This window comes from Ochotona curzoniae, unplaced genomic scaffold, assembly GCF_017591425.1.
Source record: "Ochotona curzoniae isolate NIBS_2020 unplaced genomic scaffold, NIBS_Ocur_1.0 scaffold_461, whole genome shotgun sequence".
Lineage (NCBI taxonomy): Eukaryota > Metazoa > Chordata > Mammalia > Lagomorpha > Ochotonidae > Ochotona > Ochotona curzoniae.
Genome location: NW_024467120.1, coordinates 11556683 through 11575948, shown reverse-complemented (window position 1 = coordinate 11575948; position 19266 = coordinate 11556683). Strand labels below are relative to the sequence as shown.

Genomic DNA, 19266 nt, shown 5'->3' with positions numbered 1-19266 from the left:
ATCTTTAATTTCTTTCAAAAATATTTTATATCTTTCAGAATGTAAATTCCATAGTTCTTTCTACAACATTATTACTAAGGACTTTGATCTGGCTTATGCTATTCTAGTGAAATTTTTTTTTAAATTCCTTTCTGGATTGCTCACTGCAAATTTATAACAATATAATTGGTTCTTAAATGTGTGTTGATCTTATGTCCTACAGCTTTGCTGACTTAATTAACTGGTACTACATTGCTATGCTTTTCATGGATTTCTTTATATAAAATTATATCATCTGTAAATATAATTGCACTTCTTTTTGTTTCTTTTTTTTGTGCCTGATTGCTCTACTTGAAAACTCTAATATAATTATAATAGAATTTTTCAGTTCTTACAGAGCCTTTTCCCACCTCCCTGCTCTGGAGGCTTCCTTTTATGTAATCATAAACTCTCTGAACCATGTGGCTGGAAATCATTATGTTCGGAGTAGGATCTGTAAGGTGCTATTATACCTCATTTGAGAATTTATAGCTGATTTATTTATCCACCTAGATCAGAGTGTCCAATGTGACATTATAATACACAATAATACAGAATCATTCACCATAGATCTCAAGGAAGGTGCTTGCAAAAACAAAAATAAAATGCAATTCCACGAGGGAAAAACAGGACTTTCTTCACATGAACTCTGTGCACTGAAATCATGATACATTGGTGAGGGATGTTTAATATCTCTCAGAAGCTGACCAAACACTTGTCAGCCAAATTTTCCCTTTCTGCAATACTGTGCCTCTTATTAAATACTGTGTCTTATTAAAGAGCTAACATGTGCACACTCAAGAGACAGTAAGTAAGCAATGGTAGCTGTTTCCACTGAAAATGTCTAGTTGCATTAATACCAGGTTGAATTCTAATACAAAAAAGGAAATGTATTTTTACCATTGAGCTGATAGCAAATCAGAAGCCAAGAGTCACTCTCAACAGCTTCTACCTTCTCAGTGCTGGAGCTTTGTCAAGTTTATCTCTCATAACCAACAGTTCATCTACTTTCTCACTCTATGTCCACTATGCCTCTCATGGCAGGGGCTGTCACTCTCCTGCAACATGCCATGGACTCTTACTCTAAACTCTTGCCTCATGCAGAGCAAATTAGAAACACAGAACCCCAACTTTGTCCTTTCCCACCAAAACACTGCTCTGATTGAAAGCTAAAGGCCGATGCACTTCCCTTGGTTCATCGTGTCCTCTCTATCCTGACCTTAATATTTCTATAGCCTCCTCACCAACCATGCTTCCTTAGTCTCTGTACTCTGGCCACAAATGATGCTCTCTTCTGCCAGCAAACCTTTGGTTTTTCTACTCCATGTTATGAGAAAGTTCTGTCCATCAGCCTCCTACACCCAGTAAGTACTGTTCTTCAGATCCTAGCTCATGTGATGCTGTGTGGGAATGATCTTCCTTCACTCTAATAATAACAGTTCCCATTCACTTTCTAATTGCATGGTCTTTGTGTGATACTTTTATTAAAGTCATGTATTCTCCTGGGCATGCAATTCCTTGAGGCTGTTGATGATTTTGACTTCTGTCATGCCACCATGATATGTGTTCATTAATATTCATTTACTGTTTGAATATTTTGCTCTCTGCCATTGTCCCATGATACCTTCTTAGGAACTCAATGAAAGTAAATACAGCAAGCACACTGTTCAGACATTTGACACATACACAACCCAGTGCAGTCTTGCTTTTTATTCATGACATTTTAGGTGAATGATGTGAACCTTGAATGAAGCCCACTGAATGGGAAGTAGGATTCCAAGATAAGGGAGGATAAAAGCACACACAAGATGGAGATGACAGCATGAAGATAAAGAGAGAGAAACTGGGAAGGGCCCATTCTCAAAGATGCAAAGGATCTGCCCATGTCCACAAGACAGGTATGGGACTGGACCGAACTAAAGTGAGAGTGAGGGAGCTGATGCTGGAGAGTCCCAGTGCAGCCCAGACATTCCAGAGGGGGCTCAGTCACACAGTCAGGATCTAAGGAAGCCAGTCATGTGAAAGAGCTACTGCCAAGTCCCTAGCTGTGGAAATTTAATTCTTTATTTCTTGATGAGTTCTTTCTTCAATATCCTTCCCTCTTTGTCATTCTTCACTTAGGCCACTACCATGTGCCCATTCTCCTGATGACTGTCACCGTATCCCTTCTAATTTAGTGTTGCTTTGGCCTCTTGAAATCACGATGCATCCCTTTGTTTCAGATTTTCCTTTAGTGACAGCTCTCAGGATTCATCTTCTTAATGTTTGGGCCCCTCTCCTTGCGATTTTTGCTCTTCACTCCTGTTGTTTCAGGTTTCTCTTCTCTTTGCTCCAAAAATATCCTCTAGTTCCTGGCATTTTCAACAAAGTAATAGTAAAAGGAGTAGGAAACTCACAAAAAATCAAAAGCTCACTGAAATGAACCTTTCCTCCATCAAATTCTGCAGCATGGCAGATCTTCCACATGACATTACCAAGGTCTCTTGAGAAGACATCAATTCCAGTAAAGTTAATCAACGGTGTAGGCACAAAAGTGAAGTGTATGCGGAAAGAGCTAAGTGCCGGGATCTTTTTGCTCACCTTATTTGCTCACAAGTAAGTAGTATTTACTTTTTAGCCCAGGTCTGCTCATGTGCTTGGCCAAAAATAAGGTAGAAGATCAAGCCAACTATGTTAATGGCAGATGCAATGAGGAAGATGTTTCTCCATCCCAATTCTGAATCCTTGTGGCAGGAAATTCCAAATTATTAAGAGTCACCAAATCCTATCCCTCCTGGTTCATAGAGGCTGTGACTTCAGATCTTACCATCCACCAACTCAGTAGGCGCTAGTGTCTTCCCGGTTGCCCTTGGAATGTGCCAGTACCCTTCTGCCATGAGGTCTATGGACTGATTGTCCCCTGTGCTGGAATACTCCCCACAGAGACACTTGCCTATCTAACTTCCTAACTTCATTCCAGCCTTCGCTTAATCCTGTTCTCCCCTTCCCCCCCCCCCGTGTGTCTTTCTTTGATCACAGTTAAATTGAGATTCCTCCCTGTGATGTACCTTATTCTGCCATTCTCTTATCATTTATCATCAAAAGGAATATAAGTGCCTTTAATCTAATTTATGCTAAATGACTATATGTTTCACTTAAGAACATTCATCAGAATATAGACTCACCTGATTGATTAAAATTCCAGCAACAGTAGGAGCAATGGCTCCAGCTATCGATGCACACAACTGAGTGAGTCCTTTGATAAAGCTGGTGTACCTGATGGTGAAGGAGAAAGAAGGACAATCCCAAATAAGCAGAGAGTTATTCTTGGTTCATCTGTTGTGGCTTTGTGTCTCTCTCTGGGTACCTATAATTGTGCTGAACCTTGGTTAAATGGAAGAAAACATACAGACTAGGAAATAGTTTAATCCTGTGCTAGACTGCAAAACTTCCATGGAGTTAACTAACTGGTCAATACTGTGTATTTTTAATGCAGAATCTGGATTTGCACACGGATTAAACATTGACTAGGTTACTGCAATTGAACTTGCATCAGTAGCCTTATTTTGGAGAATAAAACAACCACCACTGCATGAGAAATTTGCTTTCTGAGATAATATTTCCCACATTTCTTAGTAGTCCTCTTTTTTAAGATGGTTGTGTGTCTTCCCAGTTGCCCTTGGAATGTGCCAGTACCCTTCTGCCATGAGGTCTATGGACTGATTGTCCCCTGTGCTGGAATACTCCCCATGGAGACACTTGCCTATCTAACTTCCTAACTTCATTCCAGCCTTCGCTTAATCCTGTCCTCCCCCTGTGTGTCTTTCCTTGATCACACTTAAATTGAGATTCTTCCCTGTGATGTACCTTATCCTGCCATTCTCTTATCACTTATCATCAGAAGAAACATAACTACCTTAATCTAATTTATACTGAATGTCTGTATGTTTCACTTAAGAATATTCTTCAGAATATAGACTCAATAGGGTAAGGACATGTTTAAACAGACAGAGAAACATTAGCCAGTGTGAAGCGGAGAGGGCACATTTCTTCAGCAACACATTAGTTATTCAGTAACATATTATTTAACTTCATGGTATTGTTGGTTTCCCCCCCCCTTTTTTTTCTTCTCATTCTTGATTTTGTGTTGTGGCTTCTCATTTAAGGGGATGTATAGTAACTGTGTAATGGAGACTATCATATCCAGATGTGAGCATACAATGCAGTATGCATCTCTACTTCCAGACAAAGATGGAATCCCAATGAAACACTTAACTGTATCTTGACAGAAGGATGCTGTACTTTCTGCAATTGTCCATGCCAGCAATGATGGACATAGAACTTTCTATGAAGAACTACATTATACTAATGTTATAGGGGAACTCAGTGAAGGGGGAAGGATTTAGGGAGGGAATAAGGGAAATCCCAAGACCTATGGAACTGTATCATAAAATTATTATGATAAAAAGAAGTTTTAAAAAGAAAAAAGAATATAGACTCACCTGATTGATTAACATTCCAGCACAGTGGGAGCAATAGATCCATCTATACAAAAACTTGAATGAATCCCTTGAGAAAGGGATTCTTTGTTAAACTGCACAGGATCCAGAAGCTACAAGAAGGAATCCTTACTTCACATGTACCTCCTGTGAAGGTAACTATTTTTGCTATGATTATGCACCTTGCTCTATATTAAATGCTTCCATGTGGAAATCCTGGGTTTCTTATGACTCCATTTGCCCACCTAGTAATGTGCCACATTCCCTAACAGAGATGCTTGTGTTTCCAAAAGTTGAGCTGTATGTGTTTTCACAGGTTGAGGGTGACTGTAGTTACTTCCTTCTCTTTTCACACCTGAGTGCCGGATTTATAGTTATTGGACCTGTATTGAGAATGTAGGAAGAAGAGAAAGGAGTACCTACCGAGGAGCGATGTCTATGATGTTCACAATGGATCCTGCTTGAGGGATGCCAGCGAAGAAAATACACAGTATCAAGAAGATTATAGTGGCACTCCGACTGAATCTGACCCAGTGCAGAGCCACGAGGAATGCACAGGAGCAGAGAATCCCTGAGATAAAAGGAATCACAGAACACATCGGATGCTGCTGGGGTTTCTCACACCCACCCTGTATCCAGCTTGCTCCTTACCTGTACAAGTAACGAGTTTCCTGATGGTGACGAGTCTGAGAATTCTTCTGGAGAAGAGAAAATCAGCCAAGAAGGCTGCAAGCAACATACTGATACCAGTAGCAATGAATGGCAGTGACGACAGCATCCCACTCTGAGGACAAGAAAAGAGGTGAAATGTGTGCACCCTTCACCAACCGAAATGACTGCCCTCTGAAAGGTTGCCTATCGCTTCTCTTTATATACAAATCACTTCTAATGTAAATTCCGTGATACAGGAATGAGCCAACACAACTTCAATGCTTGGGAAAAAGTGTCCATAAAGCTCACCTTCTGAAAAACATGTTTTCCTAATCTAAAAGTGCAAACCTCAGTAGAAAATAAATATTTAAAATATCAAAATTCAACAGAGAAATGTTCAAAGTATTGACCATTTGGGACAAAACAAAGATAAGTGGATCTTAAAACATTAAAAATTACAACCTTACTGATTTAAAAAGCCTCAAGCCTCAATGTACTAGGAAACAGTACATTTCACGCAACTAATTAGTAGGTGTCTAGAAGATTTTTGACACGCTCTGTGAATATGTGCTCTCTCCATAAACATACGCAGATACACAGAGTGAAAGAGGGAAGGGGGAGACTGTCAATAAACACAAATGTAAAAACCTATCAGATACTCAGCCTTTGACTCACCAACCTGATGTGAAAATTTATTCCACAGAAATAGTCACACAAATGCATGTCAGATTAACAAGGTTCTCACTGTAGGTTGCTGAAAGATTTGTAGCAATCCAGTAACTTGCCCATTAGGTTTCATGTACTAACAGAAAAAGACCTCCATGGGCTATTGAATAGCAAAACCTAGCATATTAGGAACCGAAAAAGTTTGTGAGCTATATACCCTTTTTTCTTTTCTTTTGCTTTCTTTCCTTTTCTTTCTTTTCTTTTCTGTTATGATTCATTTATTTATCTGAAAGGCAGAGCCACAGAGGGACAGACAGAGGCAGATAACTTCCATCTGTTGGTTCACTTTCAGTTTCACTCCCACCCAAATGGCTGCAACAGCCACTCTGCCATCCCAAAGACAGAAGCCTTAAACGCCACCGGGTGCCCCACATGAGTGTAGGAGTCCAAGGACTTGGGCAATCTTCTGCTGCTTTCGCATGTCACTAGTAGGGAACTGAATTGGAAGCAGAGCAGCTAAGAGTCCCACCTTCCACCCACGTTGGAGGCTGATGCTTTAGGCAGTTGGTTCACATGCCAGGACACAGCAAAAGCTGTCATAGTTTACCATTAATATAGTTTTGAAATGTTGATGTTAATTATTGTTAATTCAATTTTACTAAAAGCCACCTGGAAAAGAAGATAACCCTGCATAGTGTAGAATCAAATAATTAGAGGGAATAGCCCCTCATCTGGTATAAGCACATCATTCCATAGATGATTAATCAGCATCATCAAGGTTAGGTAACTTAGTCCAAGACTGTTGGCCTCCCCGTCTCTCTCTCCTCAGCCTGGGTTTCATACCTGGTCCCACACCAGACACTAATCACTTGTCCCTGTGATATTCACAACATCTATAACCCAGCCTTATTACCAGCTTTTCTGGCCTTCCTTTGGAGTAAGCCCCTGTTTAGCAAATCTGGTTTCATTTCTAGATTAGTCCCTGATCCTCTTTGTGAAGACACACAAACGCATTTTCCTGTCTGGGGCCTTCTGGTCTCAGGACCGCCAGTTTCTGTGCATGCATGCTCCCCAGACAGAGCACTGCTGAGACAATCAAATTTCTGTGAGTTTCTTAGCACCTGTCACTAGAGGAGCTCTAAATAGAACAAGCCTGCTTGTTGACTACAGAAGATGAGAGTGGAGTAGAAGTAACCCAGTGGCTTTGTCACTTGTCATTATTAAACAGACAATGACAGCTAAAACATTCTTGTCGCTTTGTAGATATCCATCTAAGGCTTCAGTAGTCATTAGCAGGTGAAGCTGCTGCTTGCAGCATCGGCACCTCATATCAGAGTGTTGCTTTCACTCCCAGCTGCACTGCTTAAACCTATCTGCTAATAAACCTGGGAAATCACATAAGATGGCTCAAGTCCTTGTCCCCTGCCACCTGCTGAGAGACCTAGAAGTGGTTCCAGGTTCAACCTGAACCATACCTGGACATTGCAGCAATTTAGGAAGTGAACCTGAAAATGTTCTCTCTGTCACTCTGCCTTTCAAATAAATATCACAGGACATATATCTAGCAGAAGTTTAACAGGTTCTTTTTAGCCAAGCAGACATCCTGATCACGTTTTGAAAATTCAGAAAGCAATACAAAAAAAAGTCAACAGTTCCATTAAACTTGAACAAATCACTATTTTAAAATAATCCATAATTTATATATGCTTCCTATTTTGGTACTGTCTATCATATTAAAAATGCTTTATTCTCAATAGATTTTGTTGATGCTTCTTCAAAGGCAGAAATTCTCTTGCTAATCTTTTATTGTTAAGCCATTAGCAGAATATCTTGTGTCCAAATGTTGATTGAAATGTTTATAAAATGTGTGCATAGCTATGTTACAAATATGACATTCTGTGAATACCAAGCTGACCTAGGCCCACATTATCACGACACATTCAATAGGATGTTGCATTGAAAGTAATCACAATCCATGTTAACCTGGCTACATTACCTACCTGGAAACCTGGGCCTAATCGCCTGAGCTTCTGATCATGAGGCAAACAATGGAATATATAATGAGACATTTAGATGGCAGACCAGAGTGAACTTTCTTAGTACTTACATCTCTGACATTGATTTGAAGCACAGAGCTGATGTATGTTGGTGTGTATGACAATATCGTATTTATAGTCCAGTACTGACAGAAATAAGACACTAAGATGGCCCAAAGTGGTAGAGATTTGATCATAGATTTAATGGGAAGAGACCAGCCTGGTGAGTTATCCTGAAAGAAAGCACAGATCAAGATCCCTCCATTAGAGACAGTGCTGTTCAAAGGCACTCCTCACTGAGATGAGCAGACACAGAGACAAGGGAAATGGAAGAAAAATGCCCCATGTACCTGTTGAGCCAATGAACACACAATGTATCTCTTCTCATCAGCACTGATAAAAGGGTGATGCTCAGGGTCATTATAAGCAAGAGGAAACCAAAGAAGACAACAGACACACCCAATTCCACCTGGAAAAGAGGATCCCATTGGAGCTCCTTTAGTTAGCCTCAGCTGAGATGATTCCTGTGGTTGACAGGATGCCTCCTGCACTCTACACCTGCCTGCATATACATCTTATCATAGCCTTTCCACAGTTGGACAGACTCTCCTACCATTTGACTTTGACCTTCCCCATTTAACTTGCTTGTGCAATGGGACAGTCCCAAGCCCAGGCATTAAGAACAACTGCCCTTCTTGGAGAAAAAAAAAAAAAGGGGTTGTTCTGACTTTGGGTGGAACATTCTTCAGCTATTACATTGTCCAAGGAAATAACATGCTGAAAGCAGAGTCACCAGCTATGGTACATAAGTGTCAATGATTGCTATTTTATAATATTGAATTTTTGAAGTGCTCATGTTGAGGCATTACCCACTGTTACTGTTTATTATTACTATATCTGCCCCAAGTGTTTGAAAAGACCCAACAATTTCAAGTAACTATCAGCAGCTCTCCCATTAGACATGTTTCTGCAATATTTTTTCTCTGCAAATTTTTGTTATCTTTCTTCTTTCCCAAAAGAAAGGTTTAAAACAGCTCATTATTACATGCAATGGATTACTCAGAACGTTGCTGAACACGAAGTGAAATTAATACTCAGCAAAGGCATTTTCTCTAACATATGTATTACAACAGTGTTGAGGAAATCAATATGATCTGTTATGACAGGGAATATGACACATCTTACAATTCCCTTATTATGGGACTGGTCTGGTGAAACAACATGTTAAGCTTCCACATGTGACTTTGGCATCCCATTCAAGAATAGTTTTAAACACCATCTACTTCACTTCTAGTCCAGTTTCCTGCTAACATATCTGGAAAGGCAGCACAAGATGGCTTTGGCCTGATCCAGTTATGATCACTTGGAGAGTTAACCAATGGATTGACAATAACTAGACTGTGAGTGTGTGTGTGTGTGTGTGTATCACTTTCTCACAACCTGTATAGATATGCCTTTCACGTAAATAAATAAATTTTTCTCTATAATTCCTTTTAGATACTTAAAGATTTATGAGGTTTCTCCATATGGCTAGTTGATTATACATACAAATTGATATGGCAACCTCCAGCCACCATCCATTTTGCTAAAATTTTTTTAAAGATTAATTTTTATTATTTTTTAATTGGAAAGGCGGATATACAGAGAGAAGAGTCAGAGAGGAAGATTTTCCGTCCGATGATTCACTCCCTAAATGAGCACAACGGCTGATGCTATGCCAATCCGAAGCCAGGAGCCTCTTCCCACGTGGGTGCAGGGTCCCAAAGCTTTTGGGCCGTCCTCGACTGCTTTCCCAGGCCACAGGCAGGGAGCTGGAAGGGAAGTGGGGCTGCCGGGACTAGAACCAGCGCCCATGTGGGATCCCGGGTGTGCAAGGTGAGGACCTTAACCACTGCGCCACCGCGCTGGGCCCCATTTTGCTAAATTTTAACAGTATAACTACAAAGTCACATTTTACTATCAAGCAGCTTGAGCAAATGAGATGTGTTAAATTTGAAAATTAGCAATGTTGGTCATCATGATTGGCGGACATTAATATTGATTAAATAGATACCAATAAATTTTGATTTTGTGTGTGTTCTTTTAAACTGTTTCTCAACACTTTCAATACAGTAGAGCCCTCTTTTTGAACACTTTTTATAACATCTTTCTTAAAATTGCAATGCCTTAGCAATCAATCTTCAAAGACTTTTTTCTAGTGAATATTTTGCATGAACCTAGATAAGAAACATTATGTTTCAGACTCAATTCAGTGCCTTATGAGATGGCAGCACCGCAGAAGGTGTTAAAAGGATGTGTTAAATAAAGAAATAAGTATGATCAACACTACAGTCCCACCAAGATAACAATTCAGCCTCTTGGAAAAATGTTCTCTGGACTTGTTTCATTTTAATTTAAAAGTAAGGAAGAAATGTTATGTTGCCCTTAAAGATCAAGGTTATTCCAGGAGCACATTTAAGCTACTAAAACTTACATGCCACGTTACAACACATCAATTCACAATATGATCAGTTCTGTAATTAACAGGAGCAGTATAGACATCTGTATTTACTAGAATTTGGTGAAAAATAGGTAATTTGAATCACAGATATTCATCCAATATTCAGTATCCTAAATTAGAATTCTGAGATTCCAAAAAAAAAAAAAAAAGAACAAACTCACCAAAGATATAGAAGATGTAAGGCCATCCTATGGTCTGGCAGATAAGACCACCCACGAGCAGTACAATAAAGGATCCCAGCATTGCGCCTGTAAAGAAGATGCAAGGATAAGAGTGAGGGGCCAGTGTTGGTGATCCGCATGCTTCCACAATACTAACGTGCAAAACTGAAGGCATGTGTGTCAGTGACAGTGCAAATGTCTTGGTTCAAATCTGGCTCTAGCTGGATTTTGATCTTTAGCTAGTAATGTATCCATCTGTGTCTCAATTTCCTTGGAAATAATGTCTTATTTCGCTGAGTTGTAAGGTTGTTTTAAGACTAAAATGATGGAAGGTATGGGTCTTGCTCCTCTTGGAGCGTGTGTTTTAGGTGACAATGAGTGGTTGCTTACCTGACACAGCAGTGTTGATGAGTTGACTCCTTTCCAGTGGGGGAGCCCATCGGACCCAAAGGGAATTCTGACCTGTCAAAACCATATCCTGGAGGAGACACTCCATTCTTAGAAATATGAGATCATTCGGTAACTTATATTTCATTTATACACAGAAAATATCCTGGTACCTGGGCTATGCCTTGAATAACACGTAGGGCAATGAGCGCAGCCACTCCAGCATCAGCTGACAATGGAATGAAAAGTGACAGGACTGAAGTGATAAATAAGCCAGTACCAACTACGTACTTGGCTCCAAGGACTCCAGCCACATAGCCAACAGGAATTGGAGCGGCAAATGAGCCATAACTGAGGGAGCTGAGGATGATGCCCTGGATTTCAGGATTCCAGTCATAAGTAGGAGCCTAGACAAAAGAGAAGATCTCATCATCTATCTGCTTGCAGAACTGACAGATCTCATTATGAGAGCTTTATAACAAAAATAGCCAAGGGTGGGGCTCAGTTTCCTTTCTTACACTTCTCTTCAATTTTTCCAAGCTACCAATTTCATTCTAAAAAACAGAGTAATTAATTGTACACACAAAATTTTTCACTACCTGGCACAATGAATCAGTCAGCTAAAACATAATAGAGACCATAAAACAAAGCATCTTTAATGAGAGATGACATTATTTGAATCTGGCATTTGGTTTAACCGCTAAGATGTCTCTTGTGATACCTGCACTCCATATTCAAATGTTTTGGTTTGAGGATTATCTGCTCCTGAGTCCAGTTGCCAGTTATTGTGCACCCTGGGAAGCAGCAAGTAAGAACCAGAGAAGCTGAGTCCTTACCACCTGTGTGGGAGACCCAAACGGAATGAATTCCACCATTGTAGAGGCTTGATTCATGTCCACTAAATGGCTTGTTTTCATCCTTTGTAGTCCCTGGTTATATTCTTAGACACCAGCTAGAGTGTAATCCCCTTATATTATATATCATGGTCTCACACTGCTCCTGACACATTGTACCAATGAATAACTACTTACTGGTTAAATGAATCACATTTTTGTAAATAATTCCTTAATTTAAATTAACATGAGCTTTTCATATGGTTTCATGTGTCATTAAACTTACTATTGCCTGGACTTCATCTTGAGTTGCAGTCCAGTCATCCTGGGTGTCCATGGAGGCATTGGGCTGGCCCTGCAGGGCTGTCTGGTTCACCATGGCTGTAATGGCGATGCTCAGGTTCAATTGTTGGGTGTACATCGAAAAATTACAGATATTCAGGATGAAGGCAAGCCCATATCGGACTGAACAAAACCCTGAGGCAAGAAGGGACAAAACATCTTTGCATCAAGACGTTTATTCCACCTCCTTCTCAAATCTGGAAGTTGGAAAAGATTGATTTCTGTGTGTGAGACAGAAATACAGACAGCAAATAGCACCTCAGTGTGTCTGGTGGACCCGCGCACTGAGAGGAGATAAGGTGGATAGCACCTTCCTCCTCAATATCTCTAAGAACTCCATCAGAGCAAATATGCAGGAAGTGCTTTACAGGACCTTGAAATGAACTGATGAGAATGGGAATAGGAAGAAACAAATGAAGAGAAAACCCTGTCCAGAAGCAATGCTTAGTTGATTACACAGGGAGAGCAGGAGAGAGAAAAGGTACAGGAAATAGTTCCTAGTCACCTTACTTGAGCAGCTGGGGTATAACAAAGTAGCATTGATCTATAACATGGGACATGAAAAATTAGCTTGTTGGAGGTCTCGGGAGATGAATATTAAAAGGCTGCTGCTAGATTGTGAAAGTATTTAAACTTTGTCATAATCCTCAGAGCTAAGGAGGACAATGCATGCCCATGTGCATCAGAGAGCTACTGCTTATCTTTTAGGCTGAGGAGCCATAGTTTATCAGTTTATCAAAAGAACTGGCAGTGTTGACTGCCTGTCGCTACAGAAAAGTGGGGTAAGATGTATAATGTGTGATCACCTGGAGGGGCCAGCACTGCACCTTTCTGTGTACTGATGTTTTTGCTGAGCTGGGAATGGACAGACCCTCCCTCACTTGGTTTATATCCAAGTGAGGGAGGGTATTTAACTCCATGAGTTCATGTACCTATGCACAAAAAATTACATTGGAATTGGATCAACACCATAAGGCTATGGCAAATTATGGTAAGAAGGCTTGACACATTTATAGATTTTTTTTTACCTAGCATACTCAATTATTCCATGCTTTTGTTTGCTCATGATGAAATTTTATTGTTATCTTAAGCACCACATAAGTTTTATAAAGTAATTTTGTGTTATTTCTGTAACTGGGTTTATTTTCCCTATGAGCTTAGACTAACACCATAATTTAAAACACATATGCACAATAGTAAAACATGATTATTTTTGCCATTTGAAACATTGATGTCATCCACTACAGTAATTTTATCATTTTTAAGCAATACTAAATAAGAATTGTGAGGATGGGACTCCTTTTGTGTCTAAAAATACTGCGAATGCTTCCCATGTGTTATTTTACTGGTTCTTAATGTGACATATGTGTAATTATAATGAACTATCTTATTCCTATTTTAAAACATTTTGGGGAACATTTTTTCATCTGAAAATGTTCAGATGCATTTCACTCCTAGAGTTCTTTCGTGCAGTACTCCAGTCCCAGTTGCTTTACTTTCAACTGTGTGTTCTTGGGCAAGTCGCTGAGGTTTTGTGGCCTCTGTTTCACTCCTAGAGAACAGAGTAAAGATCTATAGCTGAAGGCACAGTTGGATCAGCTCATGCGAGTTTATTGTCATATCTATTAAAGATATTTGACTATCATGGCATTTTATAATGATATTTATTAGGATTTCTTTCAGTGAAAAAGCATGAATTATTTTGCTTCAACTCTAGTTTTAACCTTAATAAGACACACTTACTTTAATGTGTGGTTACTTTAATGTGTGCGCATTTGTCATAAGCTTTACTAAAACAGAAAGCTATCTGCTTGCCAATTCAGTATCTGATCTACAATGCTTCAGGGAAATTAGTATTTCCTTTTTTTTTTTTTTTTCTTAATAACCTTAGGATTCTGAACAGCTTCAAAGATTTATTGGATTCTCAAAGACATTGACATATAATGGTTAGCTAAAGGAACTACCATATTCAGTTTTTTTCCCTTACTTTTAGTAAATGTCTTTTTTCTAATCTAAAACACTAATCTAGCATCAGATTACAATTAGTGGTCAAGTCTCCTGGGTTCCTCTCGTCTACAACGCTTTCACAGACAGATGTTTTGATCGTTTGTTTGTTTTGTTCTTTTTCATTTTCTTTTTTTTTTTATGACCTTCACAATTCTTACAAGACCAGACAGGATTTTGAAAAAGGACACTCAACTGGAATTTATCTGGTGTTTTTCTTATCAGACAAATTTTCTTAAGATGGAATATCCACAAAAATAATTTGAAATTCTGCACAAGGTGCATAGATATTTTCTGCACTCTAAAAGTCTCATAGAATTTTTCTAGTTAAATTATTAGTATATAATTAGTCTGTTTAGTATATAATTAGTCTGTTTTAGTATATAGTCTATTAATTAGTACATAATTATTTGTATATAATTAGTCTGTTTAGACAAATTTCATTCCTTACATGTTTCCAGACTCATCAAGCTTTTTATTATTTTAATATTCAAAGCTTATAGGTTGCAAATTTATAATTTCTAGAAAATCTATTATAATTATACCATATTTTAACACAAGTAATCATTAATCTATAACTAAATTATGTCATAATATTTTATATAATTATAAACCATAATTGGAAGAAAATCATTCCTTTCATGTTTTCACATAATTAACAAACATCTTAAATCTGTCTCTTATTTCATCACAGTTCATATTATTTAATCTCTGCCTGATAAACTGAAAGCCACATTGTTTTAATGCCATGAGAGGTATTCCCTATTAAGAAACAGTTCTTCAATTTGATCTTAATCACTTTTTTGATTTGAATCCACCGTATGTTCTTGCATACTCAACTTTGTTGTACTCACTTAATTTGAAACTGTAGACTTTGTGTGTTGGATGAAAATTAAGCATTATTTATTTATACTTGTTGCAATCTCCGTGTTCCTACATTTTTCATTTCCATTTTATTTAATCGTCTGAATTTCCCTGACCATTTGAAATTTTGCATCCATGACCCTGATTTGTTTTGTACTAATAATTTCACCATTGGTTGTTTCTAATGCCAATTTTTGTTACTGTGACATGTATTCCTCTATTAGTTGCGCTTCTCATCTATACATACACAAGTCTCCTTTTCCCTGTTGATTTGTTTCATACACTCTGAGCTTTCATATTCCTGTTGTTGTTATTGAGAAATTTTAGACATTGGAGATGAAATCTTTCAATACACTCCAGGCTATCCTGAAGTGCCAACAGTGCATGTGGTGGCAATAAGCAATATCTGGGAGCCAGGAGCATGTCGTGAAATGATTTGACCAATTCAGGAAGAGTCAGTTACTCTTCCATTTTAATTATGCAATGACATTTTAGAATTTGGGGATAGGCCCTCCAAATGTTGATGCTCAATTTTAGGTATTCATGCTCTCCTCTGTTCCATTGTACTGCATTTCCCACCTGCCATATGCAAACACATACACATTATACCAAGTTCACTTAAGTGCTGGTAAGCTATGGGAGCAGGTAAGTTTTATCTGCATTTTCCAGCACATGCAGAACCAATTGCCAGTACTCTGCCTCTGTCTTTCTTTCTCTCTCCCTTTCTTTCTCTCTTTCTTTCTCTTTTTAAAATTCATTTATTTTTATTGAGAATGTAGATTCCAAGTCCACAAACAGGGAGCTGTAGAAGAAATGGAACAGCCAGGACATTAACCAGCACTTATATGGGATCCCGGTGGATGTAAGGTGAGGATTGAGCCATTAGGCTATCACAGCGGGACCTTTGCCAGTTTCTACATGTCTCCACTGTATCTAGATCATGAACTTAAGTCCCTATTCATTGTTCAGCAGTGATAGACTTGGTGCGTGGAGCCAATAATCACACACATGGACTACTGGCCATGATGGCGAATAGCTGAAGTTTATTAATAGCATCTGACTATTAAAGACAGAGGGTTACTAGGTATAAGGAAGGAGGATTTGAGGAATTGAAGTAAGCAAGAGGGAGTTGACTTGGGACTGTAGAAGTTCTGTACCAGTGAAAGCACCTCTCTTTTATCTGTTATCTAATCCTAAGCATTAGGGAGATGTTGGCCTGTGCATTTCCATATCAACTGCTTCCAAAGCATTCCCAACAGGATTATAGCTAGCCATGACTCCACCCTGGCAAGGTTTTCCTAATGTCCTCTATTAATCAATTACCTTCCTACAGATAATTTAATTGTCCTCCTAATTATAATTTAGGTGGAAGTACCTTTTAAAAATATGGCAGAGGGCCTAGTGCATTGGCCTAGCAGCTAAAGTCCTCTCCTTGAATATGCTGAGATCCTATGTGGGCACCAGTTCTGCTCCCGGCAGCCCGGCGAACAATTGAGCTTCCTGTTTGTGGCCTCCAAAAGCAGTCAAGGATGGCCCAAGGCCTTGGGACCCAGCACCCATGTGAGAGACCCCGAGGGTGCTCCTGGCTCCTGGTTTCAGATAGGCTCAGCTCCGGCCATCGTGGTCGCTTGGGGAGTGGGTCATCAGACGGAGGATCTTCCTCTGTTTCTCCTACTCTCTGCACATCTTACTTTGCAATAAAAATAGATAAATGTTTTATGTACATATATAAGAAATCAGTGGGGGTAGGGAATGTGGGAAGAGGATAAGGGAAATCTCAGAGTGTATGAAATTGTCTCATACAATAAAAAATAAATAAAAACAAATACTCATAGTGATCACCATATAAGTAGGACTCCATTAGATTCTACCACTGGAGGCACCTGGCAGAATTCAGAAGACTGAACACAATGAGAAAGCATTACACTCCAGAGGCACTTTGTTGGCCAGGTGAATTCTTATAGTGATGGTGCATGGGGAGGGTTTACCTGTGATGTTAGAGATCCTGCTGAGAGATATCCACATCAGTTATGTCTCATCCTTCATTTCCATATTTCCCTAAAGTAGCCATCCTCCCTTTTGCTTCCTACATGTCCACAGTCTGGAATCTTCCAGGTTCTATATTAAATATCTTCCTTGTTGAAATACTTACAATGACTTAGAATGTTTGTTTTGGTTGAATCCAGACATAGAATCTCATGAGCCACTGGGAGAAAGGATATCAGCCTCATGAATTCCTAACTGATCCTGTGTCTGCAGAGGCCACACTGACCTTTTACAAAATTCAAGGCATCAGTTCTGTCCACTTGGTGTCTCTGGGATATGATAGCATAAGCAGTTCTATGATGTGAATGGGTGACTCAATACAATCAGGGATGGGCAATTTGTCCAGATTCCATAGAACACCAGTCTTAGGAACAGCTGTATTAAGCAAAGATGTCATTAACCTTTAGGGGCTGAGAAAGCCCCAGCACTGCTTTGGGGATCTGGTGTGAACTATGTCTCCATGCCCAGGGAGATGATCCAGAGAGACACCAGAGGAATAATGAAGTTGGACAGCATGAATGAAACAGTCAGCAGCATGTATTTCTTGTGCCTATACATGAACCCAGAGATGCAACAGAATGATCTGATGAGACTTTAAGGAACAGGTGGGGTTCTACTTTATCATATGTGATGATAATTTGCCAAAATGGATGACTATTTTCAGCATGATGTTATTTTTAAAAACAGGCATGTATAAAGTGATTTAGAAAGATACTGTCAGATTCAGCTGAGCTCCTGGGGTGGTCTCTAGAGTACTGAACAGAATGGTGGGGGAGATGTCTTAGAAAACATTAGAAGAAAGCAGAATGATCATTAGAAGAAAGCAGAACTCCCATTTTATTTCAATTGAAAAACAAATATTCCAGAATGTAAGTTGAGATACAATATGGTATGAGCAATATCATATGAGTGATATCAATAATAGAATAATATCTAAAGTTTATAGGACATTTACTGTATGTGTGCATTATTGCTGTATGTGTTGTTGTTATTACTCCTTTAATGGCAGCATTCCCTACTGCCTTTAGCGAACAAATCCTACATTCCTAGCTTTCTATTTTTAAAGATGGAAAAACAGGTATAGACAGTATCCTCTGAAATTCTTAGCAATGAGACTTGGAACTGAGACCACTGGGATAATTTTATTTCTAGACCTTAGGGTAGTTAAGTGCAGAATGCATGCTGACATGCATGTCTTCTGATTTCTTCTTTCATGAGTGAAATTAGGAGGCAGTTCTTCCTCAGAGACATGCCTGCTTCCCAACAGAGAAGCTGGTTGAAATGCTGACTATATCAAAGCTCTCCTGTTGATGAGTGGATCGCTTAGATAAGGCATTATCTTTTGTGAAGCCTAGATCCTTAAGAGAAAAAATGAATAATGCAGTTTAAATCACTAAGGTTATAGGGTAAAATAAAATCTTCTGCCATTTTCTGTAACAGATTATAATTAAATACTGAACTAGATAAAAAGAAGAAAGAAGGATGACTTCTATGCTGTTGTGGGAAAGAAAATGCTTCTGAGACAGGTGGTTGGGTTTAACATGAACGGCAAGTTAATAGGACACATCATGGACTTGGAATCATACAACCCAAGGTCATTTTCCATGTTTCTTACTTGGAATATGCTCTAAACATTTTTCATTTCTAAATAGCATCAATAACAGTTAGCCATCCTTTATGCATGTGAGCTGTTTTGAAGGGATATCCTAATTATCAGTCAGAAAAATACACTATAGGTCTCTAACAATGGATAGGAGGAAGAAGAAATATGTATAGCAACACAAAGGAAAACAAGGTGACATGGATCCCAGCTTTAACCACAAACACATTCTTCTGCATGATTTTACCTTTTTTGGCAGACTGTTCTTGAGTCATGATTAAATTGTCATCAGTAGGAATATTTTGCACTGTGGTTTTGGCATCACCTTCAGAACTCATTTTGATATTCTCTTCCCAGGAATTTGGCATTTACCTACTTGAATAATAATTTTAAGAGTAATGAAAAAAAACATAAACAATCAAAGGCTCTCTATCTCACAAGTCATGTTCCAGATCTTTCTTTCTAAGAATACAGAGCAAAGGCTGTTTTATTGCAGAGCATGCTAGAATAAGGTACAAGAAATCCAAATGATGAATTTTGTGGCCTGAGGAAAGTCACCATTACCTTGGGTCTGAGTACTTGCTTTCCCAAAAGGAGGGATCTGGTCTCTAATACTTTGACAAATTGCAAGATTCCCCTAACTCTGTGTTTCCATTCTTATCAAATATTACTATGAATTG

The 19266-nt window shown here is 38.9% G+C and overlaps 1 protein-coding gene across 1 annotated transcript; it reads right to left on the bottom strand.

The window, feature by feature from the left end:
* Nucleotides 1-2624: 2624 nt before the first annotated feature.
* Nucleotides 2625-18924, bottom strand: LOC121147751 (probable small intestine urate exporter). Its single transcript, XM_040967655.1, has 11 exons — nt 18834-18924; nt 12017-12207; nt 11071-11304; nt 10901-10988; nt 10511-10597; nt 8200-8318; nt 7921-8082; nt 5148-5280; nt 4920-5067; nt 3183-3273; nt 2625-2741 (listed from the first exon to the last, which is right to left on the bottom strand). Exons 1-11 carry the CDS (start codon nt 18922-18924, stop codon nt 2625-2627), a joined length of 1461 nt encoding a protein of 486 aa, XP_040823589.1.
* Nucleotides 18925-19266: the final 342 nt, after the last annotated feature.